The 12230-nt window shown below is 42.6% G+C and overlaps 1 protein-coding gene across 1 annotated transcript in view; it reads left to right on the forward strand.

Annotated features, from left to right (window-relative positions):
- The window catches only part of LOC140393924 (collagen alpha-3(VI) chain-like), a 369822-nt gene that overhangs the window by 335708 nt on the left and 21884 nt on the right, over window positions 1-12230 (forward strand). The window contains exons 45-48 of the mRNA XM_072480566.1: window positions 337-436; window positions 531-568; window positions 1996-2250; window positions 6715-6783. Coding sequence (XP_072336667.1) covers window positions 337-436; window positions 531-568; window positions 1996-2250; window positions 6715-6783 — 462 coding nt within the window. The remainder of the gene's footprint in view (window positions 1-336; window positions 437-530; window positions 569-1995; window positions 2251-6714; window positions 6784-12230) is intronic.

The raw sequence follows: 12230 nt of genomic DNA on the forward strand, positions 1-12230 counted from the left end.
TGTGATTGGCGGAATATTTGACTGTGATAAGCATCATGCGGGGCTCACTGAGGTTCCAAGCATGTATCGGATTGTTGTACAGCAATAAGGGGTGGAAACCTTGCCTGATATTCCTCCCTTCTTATTAATTGAGGGTTTGCAGTCAACTGCAGAGGCAGTTCAACCACTTGGTCGAGATGGGACAACTTATACCAATCAGAAATCAAACTGCATTTCCTGTTCACTGTAGCTCAGTATCTCCCAAGCCAGTATGCTTTCATAGTCTTTGAGAAAATCGGTAATGTTTATTTCTCTAGTGGCAATAAAAGGACCTGAAAAGATTTTTTTTTTCCCCAGTTGAGAATGCGCTTCACTTGCCCCCTGAGCTGCAGAAACAATGTGTGTTCCAAAGTGACCAACCCAGCAATGAGGCCTCCATAACCACCCACTTGCCAGAGTAAGTAGGCCCAGTGCAGAATTTGTTTCTATTTTATATTTAATCCAATTTCTAATTATGAAACTAATTATTTTCTTTCTTTTTGTGTATCCAGCACAAAAGATGTTCCTGTAGATTCAGAGAAACTTGTGGGTAAGTTACAGTTACTGTTATTTGGAGTCCAGTGGTTTAGTGTGGGGCAGGCTTGATAATTTCATTGAAGCAATCAACACATTGCAGCTTGTCAGAAGCAAACCCAAATTTTCCTGGGCCTCAGAACTTTAGATTTCCTCATCTTGTTTTGTCAATCACTCCACATGCCTTGAAAACCCAAACTTCTGTCCTCGCTTCACTTTGTCCTTTCTTACTTTATCTTCTTTATTTGTCTTTTTTGCGCCGCATTTTGGAATCTTAACCCTTGGGTTCTCAGTTGTCTGCGGATCTAATTAAATATCTTAAATTCTTGGTTCAATATTTGTAACTGATCTATATTTGTTATTTTTGTTGTTGCTGTAAAGAGGAAAAGAAGTCGAGATGCCACACTTTAAGTTTGTCAAAACATAGTGTAGGGTTTATTAAAAGATGTTGCTTCTGCAGGGTAAGATGGTGAACTGCACAAAAAACTTGCGAAACTCTTCACTGACGTCACTGCATATCAGGTGACAATTCACCAGTCAATAGTGTTACTTGAATACATAACAATATTCAATTGTACCTTGAAATTGAAGTCCTCATTTATGTTTAAGTTATTGATGCACAGTAATTTGTGAGAAACCAGTATTTTTCACTTGGGCTTCTGCAAAGGATTTTGAAAAGTGTATTTTTCTGACTCTCCCACCCTTTTCCCGAGGCCCATCTGATTCAGACTTCCACAATCCCTATTGCAGGCCCTGCTCTCGCCCCGCGCAAGCTTCACTCTCACCCCACGCAGAGCTCGCTCTCGCCCCTCGCAGGTCCTGCTCTCACCATCACTCCTTCTCCGCACTCGTTACAAGTTCAGCTGTTTCCAGCTCGCCGAATCAGAGGCTTCTGAGGCACTGAGCTTGGGGACCCCTGCTACAATATATCCAGTCATTCCTCCTCTCCCTATCTGTCTGGTATAGACAGAAGACGATCACAGTAACAGAATCCAACAGTTAGGGTGGATCACTTGCTGGTTGATGGGGCCTGCAATATGAAATGAAATGAAAATCGCTTATTGTCACAAGTAGACATCAAATGAAGTTACTGTGAAGAGCCCCTAGTCGCCACATTCCGGCGCCTGTTCGGGGAGGCTGTTACGGGAATTGAACCATGCTGCTGGCAAAACCGGGGGCAAGAATAGAAGGAGGAGTGGAAAATGTAATAGATATTCAGGAGTTTTCTCGATTTATGTTTGGTGCAGAGACTTTCTCCAGGTAATACATTCACCTGGTGTAGTTTGTTGTCTAGAAAATTATATATAGTCTGTGGAGTGAATGGGCTTGATGCAATGAAATTATCTTGGTGCTCAATGTATTCTGATGCTTCACTAAGGGAACTGTCATATTTTTCATTTCATTTGACTTCTTTACTCTTCTATCTCTGTTCTGTTGGTACAGGTATGGAATTATCTAGCTTCAACGTTACAGAGGACAGCATCATCCTACGCTTGGCCCAGACTGAACCTCAACACATTAATAATTATGATGTGACTGTGGTTAAAGTGAGCCAGAACAATCTTGTTTTGAAGATGAATGTCAGTGATGCTGAAATTGTGCTAAAAGATCTGGAAAATGGGCAGCAATATAATATCATTGTGATCGGATTCTATCAGTCAAAGGCAAAATCTGTTTACAATGGAACATTTACAACCAGTGAGTAATATATTCTATCTATGGCGATCAAGATTCTTTTTAAACACATTAATTGAATAGTTTCTCTTCAATTCATAGAATCATAGATTCCCTACAGTGCAGAAGGAGGCCACTCGGCCCATCGTGTCTACACTGGTCCTCTGAAAGAACACCCTACATAGGCCCATTCCCCCGCTCTATCCCCTGACGCCCATACCTCACCTAACCTTTTGGAGACTGAAGGACAATTTAGCACAGCCAATCTACCTAACCTGCACGTTTTTGGACTGTGGTATAAACTGGAGCACCCAGAGGAAACCCAAGCAGACAAGGGGAGAAAGTGCAAACTCAACACAGCCAGTAAGCCAAGTTTGGAATTGAACCCTGGCCCCTGATGCTGTGAGGTAGCAGTGCTAACCACTGTACCACCGTGCCGCCCACAATTCTGCACAAATCCACATATCACCACAACAATGAAGCACCTTCCTTTATTTGGTATCCAGTGTAAGTTTTTAAAACTCAAATACAGGACAGGTTAGGTGCAAAATAAACCTCCCTCTATTCTACTCCATCAATGAGCAATCCAATCATAGAATGATAGAGCTTGGAGGAAGTCATTCGGTGCATTATGCCAGTTCTTTGGAAGACCCACTCTACTGTTCTTTTCCTTTAGCATCTGCTTTTTTGCCTGCTCAGATTCCCTTTCAAAAGTTGCTGCTTTCAACTCCCTTTGAAATAAAGCATTCCAAGTCATGATAACATGGGCGGTATGGTGGCACAGTGGTTAGCACTGCTGCCTCAAGCACCAGGGACCGGGTTCAATTCCGGCCCTGGGTGACTATCTGTGTGGAGTTTGCACTTTCTCCCCATGTCTGCGTGGGTTTCCTCTGAGTGCTCCGGTTTCCTCCCACAGTCCAAAGATGTTTAGGTTAGGTGGATTGACTATTCTAAATTGCCCCTTAGTCTCTGAAACATTAGGTGGGGTTACGGGGTTGTGGGGATAGGGTGGGGACGTGGGCCTAGGTAGGGTCTTTTGGCGGGTCGGTGCAGACTCGATAGGCCGAATGGCACCTTTTGCACTCTTATGGGCCAGGGTTTCGAGAACCCTAAAGAAGTTCACCTGACCCACAACTTTTACTAGATTGTAGTATGGGGAGCACATGGCCCACTCTACAGGTGTGGTACAGGAGAAATGGAAAAGTAGTTTTTGAAAGCAAAACAATGTTTATTCTATTAACTCAAGTTAACCTTCTTAAAACATACAGTGAACATCTTAACAACCATTAATTCAAATACAACCCCCAAAGAATACAACACTAAGTAATCCATAAGCTGTCCTTTTAACATCCAGAAGACATTAAAAACAAATTTAAACAGAAGCACATCAGGTTAAAGTCACTACTGAAAACATTTATAATTCTGAATTCACCAAATGATCAAGAGACAGTCTTTTCATGGAAGAGAGATCAACAGTATACCTGCTCTGTCTGGATTCAGCTCCAACACTGAAAACGAAACTAAAACACACCCTGCAGCCTGCTTAAAAGTGAAAGTAAAAAGCTGACAGACAGCCCAGCTCCACCCACATTTTGACATCACTGATAAACAGCCATTTCTTAAAGGTACATTTCTTAAACACCCATTTCTTAAAGGTACTCTCACCTGACACCTGCCCCAAGAAAAAAAAACCATCAGCCTTCCCAGTGCTTTTCTTCAACCACCAACACTGTGACTTTACATGGCCTAGTTTATTACAGTGAAAACATTTGAAACTTTTCATGTCTCTTCCACCCTCCTGGATTTATTTTTTAACCTGAGGTATACTCTCCTTATTATCTCCCATCAGATCACCTTTACTTTTACCACTTGAGTATTTCTCATATCCCCAGTCTCTATTCATCACAGGCTGAAACTGATGTCGGAAACCAAGCTTTGATTTATGAACTAATTCATAATTATCTGCCATTTCTGCTGCTAATCTCGCAGTATTAACCCTCTACTCTTCCACATGAGTTCTCACTACATCGGGAATTGAATTTTTAAACTCCTCCAAAAGTATAATTTCTCTGAGAGCTTCATACGTTTGGTCTATTTTCAAAGCCCTCATCCACTTATCAAAATTACTCTGATCCTTTCAAAATCCATGTATGTTTGACCAAATTCTTTCCTTAAATTTCTAAACCTTTGTCTGTAAGCTTCAGGTACTAGTTCATATGCACCTAAGATGGATTTTTTTCACCTCCTCATACGTCCCAGATACCTCCTCCGGTAGTGATGCAAACACTTCACTAGCCTTACCTATCCGCTTTGTTTGAATCAGTAATACCCACATGTCCTGTGGCCATTTCATTTGTTTAGCTGCCTTCTCAAATGAAATGAAAAAGGCTTATACCTCTTTCTCGTCAAACCTTGGCAATGCTTGGACGTATTTAAATAGATTCCCACCAAGCCTTGACGCTCTTTCTCACTATCCTCATCACTATCCTTAAGCTGCACATTTCCCTTTATGGCTGCCAATTTTAACTGACTGTCATGTTTCATGGCCATTTTCTGAAGTTCAAAGTCTCTCTCTTTATCTTTTTCCCTGATCTGTACCTCCCTTTCTTTAGGTAGTGGGTGCCTGGAACTCGCTACCGGAGGAGGTAGTGGAAGCAGGGACGATAGGGACATTTAAGGGGCATCTTGACAAATATATGAATAGGATGGGAATAGAAGGATACGGCCCCAGGAAGTGTAGAAGATTGTAGTTTAGTCGGGCAGTATGGTCGGCACGGGCTTGGAGGGCCGAAGGGCCTGTTCCTGTGCTGTACATTTCTTTGTTCTTTGTTCTCTTTCTTTTTGCTCTGCTAGAGCTGTTCTTTCTTTTCTCCTTTCTTCTCTCTCCTTTTCTTTTTCCTCTCCCCCCTTTCTTTTTCCTCTCTATCTCTTTCTCTTTCTTTTTCCGCTCTCTCTCTTTCTTTTTTTGCCACTCTCTCTCTTTCTTTTTCCTCTCTTTAGTATTCTAGCTGCTTTAATTCTTTCTCATGTTCCATTTGTTTAATTTGTAACTGAATTTTTGCCATTTCCAATGAGTCAAACTGTATCTCAGGCAATGCTTAGCCACCGCCATAATTACCTCACCTTTTCACATTTTGTCAAGTAATGTTAACTGCAATGTTTTTGCCAAATCTAACCGTCTGCTTTTAGTCTCTGTCCGTAAGGTACTGCGTGTGACCGTCTCCACCCCCAAAAACTTCAGAGCCTCTGAAAGAACCATTGTCCACAACACACTCCCTACTTAAACTAAAATACTGCACCTGAAAAGCAACCACAATATGCTCACCCCTCACTGTCTTTAAATTCACTAAGCCAATCCAATAGATAGACTTTTATCCCCCTCAAGCCCCCAATTTGTTGTGGGCCAGGGTTTAGAGAACCCCAAAGTGTATCATGGAGTTCACCTGACCCACAACTTTTACTAGAGTGTGGTATGGGGAGCACACGGCCCACTCTCCAGGTGTGGTACAGCAGAAATGGAAAGTATTTTTTAAAGCAAAACAATGTTTATTCTATTAACTCAAGTTAACCTTTTTAAAACATACAGTGTACATCTTAACAACCATTAATTCAAATACAACCCCCAAAGAATATAACACTAAGTAATCCGTAAGCTGTCCTTTTAACATCAAGAAGACTTTTTTTTAAAAACCTTTAAACAGAGGCACGCCAGGTTAAAGTCACTACTGAAAACATTTATAATTCTGAATTCACCAAATGATCAAGAGACAGTCTTTTCATGGCAGAGAGATCAACAGTACACCTGCTCTGTCTGGATTCAGCTCCAACACTGAAAACGAAACTAAAACACACCCTGCAGCCTGCTCAAAAATGAAAGTAAAAAGCTGACAGACAGCCCAGCTCCACCCACATTCTGACATAATTGATACACACCCATTTCTTAAAGGTACATTTCTTAAACACCCATTTCTTAAAGATACTCTCACATGACAGCACCATAATTCTATGATTGCTCTGAACTTGCTGCATAAAAATGTTTTCCTCACATTATCCCTGTTTTTTGCCAATTATCTTGAAGAATAATATATTTATGTATGTAATATATAATGGAGATGTAGCGGAAAACTCTCAACATTAACCCTAGCAAAGATCCTGAAACAGTGCCAAATTGAGAACATTTCGCCTCTGTATTCTCAGTAAGAAATGAATTCAGTCCAGGCAGCCATGTTCAATTTAAGACCCTGCCACTCAGTAGACATTTCATCCCTTCCACAGTAACATTCATACAGAAATACCATACATTCTGAGCTCAGTGTAGGCCAGTAGCACTTAACACTGTGATATTGTTAGTCAAATTAATTTAATAATTAGGTGATGAGTAAGGGAATCAATCTATTTTAAGATTTTTTTCCATAAAGAAAAGCAGTATTAACTACGTATGAGACATTGTTTTACTGCAACATTTGCATGTTTCCCTTCCGTATTTAGAAACATCACCAGAGACGTCACCAGAAACAACTCAGGAAATTATGGAACCATTAGAATATCCCGAAATAGGTAAGTATTGCTGAATATTGTTTATATATTATGCATTGTTGTAGTGAAATGGAAATCAGTATGATCATATCAAGTTCTTTTGGTTCTGAGTTAATATTCCCTGAGAAAAAAAAATCTTCCTTTCACATTGCAAAGGGATATTGCACCATCCTTGCCTAATCTAATATAAGGTATACTGTAAATGGCTTCTATCATTAGCCCTATGAATTGTAACTATGCATTTATTACAGAGGGTTACACATTGTAACAGCACTTTATGATGTAGAAGGACTGTGTATTACAACGGTTAATATTATAGCAGGCCTCTACAATGCTTAGGAACTGTGACTGTTATGGTAATGGTAGTGGATACTGTAAAAGGCTGGCATATCATAAGGAGAATGTGTACCATAATCAGTTAATTGATCACCACAAAATAGGCTAGTCTCAGATATCAGGTGATTTTCCGTCACGCTTTCCATTCATGTCAATATATGCATTTCTTTGCTTCGTGCCACTCTTATATTTTTCTCTGCCCATGCGCTCCTACCATCTGTGATGGGAGAATTTATTTTTTCACACACACTGTGAACGCACTGCCTAGAAGTGTGGTAAAAACAGGTTCAACTGAGGCATTCAAGAGGTCATTAGATGATTCCTTAAGTAGAAACATTGTGCAGGGGCATGGGGAAAAGGCAGGGAAATTACTCATGATGCTTGTTTGGAGAGCCAGTGCAGACGCAATGGGTCAAATGCATCATAACAATCCTGTGATCTTCACATTTCGTAGCTGGAGCCCGTTACCTCTCTGTCCCTGGATATCTTTATTCAGCTATATGCCACATGTCCAATGTAGTGTAAACACCCCAACGCAACTACTTGCAGGTTACACCTTTGCACTCCTTCAATGGTCTTCATTCTATCCTCCAAGCTACACGGTATTAAATTAATCTAAGCTATTGACGTTTGGCAAAGCCATAGAAACATTCTTTACACTAAACATAAGTATTAACTAGTCATTAGCATCATTTGCTTTCCTTTTCTGGAGAGGACAGATAGAGCACAGAAAAGGCCCTTCAGCCCACCATGTCGGCACCAGTCAAAAACAACAACCTAAGTATTCCAATCCCATTTTCCAGCACTTGGCCTATAGACTTGTATGCCTTGGCATCGCAAGGGCACATCTAAATACTTTTAAAATGTTATGAGGGTCTCTGTCTCCACCATCCTTTCAGAGTATCAGACTCCCACCACCCTCTGGGTGAAACAGCTTTCCTCACATCTCCACTAAACCTCCTGCCCCTTACCTTAAATCTATGTAATATAGATCCCTATGGTCATTGATCCCTCCACCAAGGGGAAAAGTTTGTTCCTGTCTATCTATGCCCCTCATAATTTTATACATCTCAATCATGTCCCCTCTCAGACTCCTCTGCTCCAAGGAAAATAACCCAAGTCTATCCAATCTCTTTTCATAGCTAAAACTCTTCAGCTCAGGCAACATCCTGGTAAATCGTCTCTGTACCCTTTCCAGAGCGATCACATCCCTCCTCCAAAACAGAGCACAATATTCTAGCTGTGGCCTAACAACATTTTATACAGTTCCAGCATAACCTCCCTGCTCTTAAACTCTATGCCTCAGCTAATAAAGACAGGTATACCATATGTCATTGTGACCACTGTATCTACCTGCCCTGCTACCTTAGGGACCAATGTACATGCACACCATGATCCCTCTGATCCTCGGTGCTTCCCAGGGTCTTGCTGTTTATCACATATTATCTTGCCTTGCTTGTCCTGCCCAAGTGCATCACCTCACACTTATTGAATTCCATTTGCCATTGATCAGCCCATCTGACCAATGGATCTGTATCCACCTGTAATCTAAGGCTATCCTCTTCACTATTTACCACTCCACCAATTTTTGTATCATCCACAAACTTACTGGTCAACCCTCCTATATTCATGTCTAAATAATTTAATATAAACCACAAACTGCAAGGGCCCCAACACTGATCCCTAAAGGATCTCACTGGACACAGGCTTCCAATCAGAAAAACACCTCTCGACTATCAGCCTCTGCTTCCTGCCACCAAACGAATTCTGGATCCTATTTGCCAATTTTCCAACGATACCATGGGTTCTTGCCTTCGTTATCAGTCTCCCATGTGGGACCTTACTAAAACCATTGCTGAAGTCCATGTTGACCATGTCAAATGCATTTCCCTCATCTGCACACCTGGTCACCTCTTCGAAAAATTCAATCAGGTTGATCAGGCATCACCACTTAACAGAACCATGCTGACTGTAATTGATTAAACCTTGCCTGTCCAAATGCAGGTTAATTCAGTCTCTCAGAATTGCTTGCAGTAGTTTCCCCACCATTAAGGTTGGACTGACTGGTTGACTCCTTCCTCCATTCTTGAACAATGGTACCCCATTGACTATCCTCCAGTCCTCCGGCACCTCTCCTGTAGCCTGAAAAGAATTTAAAATTATTGCCCACTTCCCTACTATTTCCTCACTTTTCTTTAGTTTTATCACAGTCCTTGTCCATGATTCACTTCCCACACTGACCCTTTCACTTATGAACACTGACACAAAGTATTCATTGAGAACCCTATCCACATCCTCCGGCTCCACACACAAGTTACCACTCTAGTCCTTAATGGGCCCTACTCATTCCCTAGTTCTCATTTTTATCTGCCAGTCTCTTTCTTGACCCCTTTTTGCTCTCCTAATTTTCTTTTTAAGTTCCCTTTTGCAGATTCTATACACATCTAAGGCTTCTGTTATTCAGAGCCCTTGATATCTGCCATAAATGTCCCTTTTTATCCTTGTCTCATGCTGTATACCCGTTGATATCCACTAGATTTGTTGGTCCCGCCCTTTTTCTTGATTGGAACATCTTAGCCCTGTACTCTCTGGCATAGATCAGCCATGATCACGTTGAATGGAACGGCAGGCTTGAAGAACCTGGTGGCCTACTCTTGGTTTTATTTCTGTGTTCTTGAGTTCTCCCTATTTCCTTCTTGAATGCGTCCCACTGTTCTGTCATAGGTCTACCTAAAAGTGCCTTCTCCCAGTCCACTCTGGCCAAATTATATCTGATCTTATTAAAATTGGCCTTCCCCCTGTTTGAGCACTTTTGAATAGAATAGAATTCCTACTCTGCAGAAGGAGGCCATTTGGCCCATCGAGTCTGCAACGACCTTCTGAAAGAGCACCAAATTAGGCCCACTCCCCCGCCATATCCTGACCTAACCTACACATCTTTGGACACTAAGGGGCAATATTATCATTGGCCAATCCACCTAACCTGCACATCTTTGAATTGTGGGAGGAAACCAGAGCACCCGGAGGAAACGGGAGCAGACATGGGGAGAAAGTGCAAACTCAACAGTCACCCAAGGCCAGAATAGATACTGGGTCCCTGGTGCTCTGTGGCAGCAGTGCTAACCACTGTCCAATCTTGAATCTAACGGAGTTATGATCACTGTCTGCAAAATGCACTATCTGCAAAATGGGGGAGCCACTTTATTCGTTCATGGGATGTGGGCGTCGCTGGCTGGACCAGCATTTATTGCCCATCACTGAGGGCATTTAATAGTCAGCCATATTGATGTGTTGGGCAGGTCGGTTCAGTGTGGACTGCACTTGATGCAGCGATGCGAGAAACAGACCTCTCACACTGTAGAAGATCCAACACGGTTTTATTGAATGATAGAACTAACATACATATTCAACTGTGGGTCGACACTATACTGAACTGACTGGAGACCTTGTACTAGCGTGACTAGACTTACTGCCTACCGCATGGTGTTTGCACTGTGCTAGCTCGTGGAGTCTGACTGTCTCAGTGGCTGGGTCCAGAGAGTGCGGGAAACCTAGTGCCCTCTGGCTTTATAGTGGTGGTGTCCTGTCTGGTGATTGGCTGCACTGTGCTGTGTGCTTACTGGTCATCCTGTGTGTCAATCACTGCTTGTCTGCACTTCATTATATACATGCGTGGATATTATGACACATATTACTTAGGATCTGGAGTCACCTGTAGGCCAGACCAGGTAAGGATGGCAGATTTCCTTCCCGAAGAGACATTAGTGAACCAGATTGGTTTTTACAACAAGCGACGATGATTTCATGGTCATCATTAGACTTGTAATTCCAGATATTTATTGAATTCCAATCCCACCATCTGCCTTGGTGGGATTCGAACCCTTGTCCCCAGAGCATTATCCTGGATTACTAATTTAGTGACTATACCACTGCCTCCACTGATACATCAACCACTTGTCCAGCTTTGTTGCCTAAAATTAATTCTAGGACCACCAACTCTCTTGTAGGATCCTCAACATATTAAAAGGTTTTCCTGGATGCATTTTAAGAATTTTGCTCCCTCTAAGCACTATGACTGCTCCGGTTAATGTTGAGGAAGTTGAAATCCCCCACTAACACTGACCGATTACTTTTACACTTCTCTGAAATTTGCCTACATATCTGCTCTTCTACTTCTCTCAGAATGTTAGGGGGGCCTAAAGAACACCCCCAGCAATGCGATGCTCCTTTTTTGTTTTTATTTTCTACCCATATGGCTTCATTTGAAGAGCCTTCTCAGATGTCTTCCCTCCTTACTGCTGTAATTGATTCCCTGATCAGAATTACGACAGCCTATCCTCTTTTACCTCCTTCCTTGTCTTGTCTGAAGATCCTGTATCGTGGAATATTGAGCTGCCTATCCTGCCCCTCTCTCAACCATGTCTCAGTGACAGTAATGACATCATATTTCCACTTTTTAATTTCATAGAACCATAGAATTTGCAGTGCAGAAGAAGGCCACTCGGCTCATTGAGTCTGCACCCTCCTTCAGCCCACACCTTCACCCTCTTCACGTAACCCAGTAACCCCACCTATCCTTTTTGGACAGTAAGACGTCTTACAACACCAGGTTAAAGTCCAACAGGTTTTTCACAAATCACGAGCTTTCGGAGCACTGCTCCTTCCCTCAGGTGATTCACTTTAACCTGGTGTTGTAAGACTTCTTACTGAGCTCACCCCAATCCAACGCCAGCATCTCCACATCATTCTTTTTGAACACTAAGGGCAATTTAGCATGGTCAATCCACCTAACCTGCACATCTTTAGATTGTGGAAGGAAACTGGAACAGCCGGAGGAAACCCACGCAGACACGGGGGGGAAGTGCAAACTGCACACAGACAGTCACCCGAGGCCGGAATTGAACCCGGGACCCCCAGAGGGTCGGAGAATGGCCGTTGGCCGCCGTGAATCCCGCCCCCGCCCCCGCCGAAGTCTCCGAAGGGAGAAAAGTCGGCGGGGCGTTAATGGCGCCGCTGCCGCGGAGAATGTCACGGGTCTGCGCAAGGCAGCCGATTTTCGGCCTACCGATATTCTCCCTTCCGGATGGGCCGAAGTCCCGTCGACGTGATGACCGTTCACGTCGATGTGAATC

Source organism: Scyliorhinus torazame, chromosome 2 (genome assembly GCF_047496885.1).
Source record: "Scyliorhinus torazame isolate Kashiwa2021f chromosome 2, sScyTor2.1, whole genome shotgun sequence".
In the NCBI taxonomy this organism is placed as follows: domain Eukaryota; kingdom Metazoa; phylum Chordata; class Chondrichthyes; order Carcharhiniformes; family Scyliorhinidae; genus Scyliorhinus; species Scyliorhinus torazame.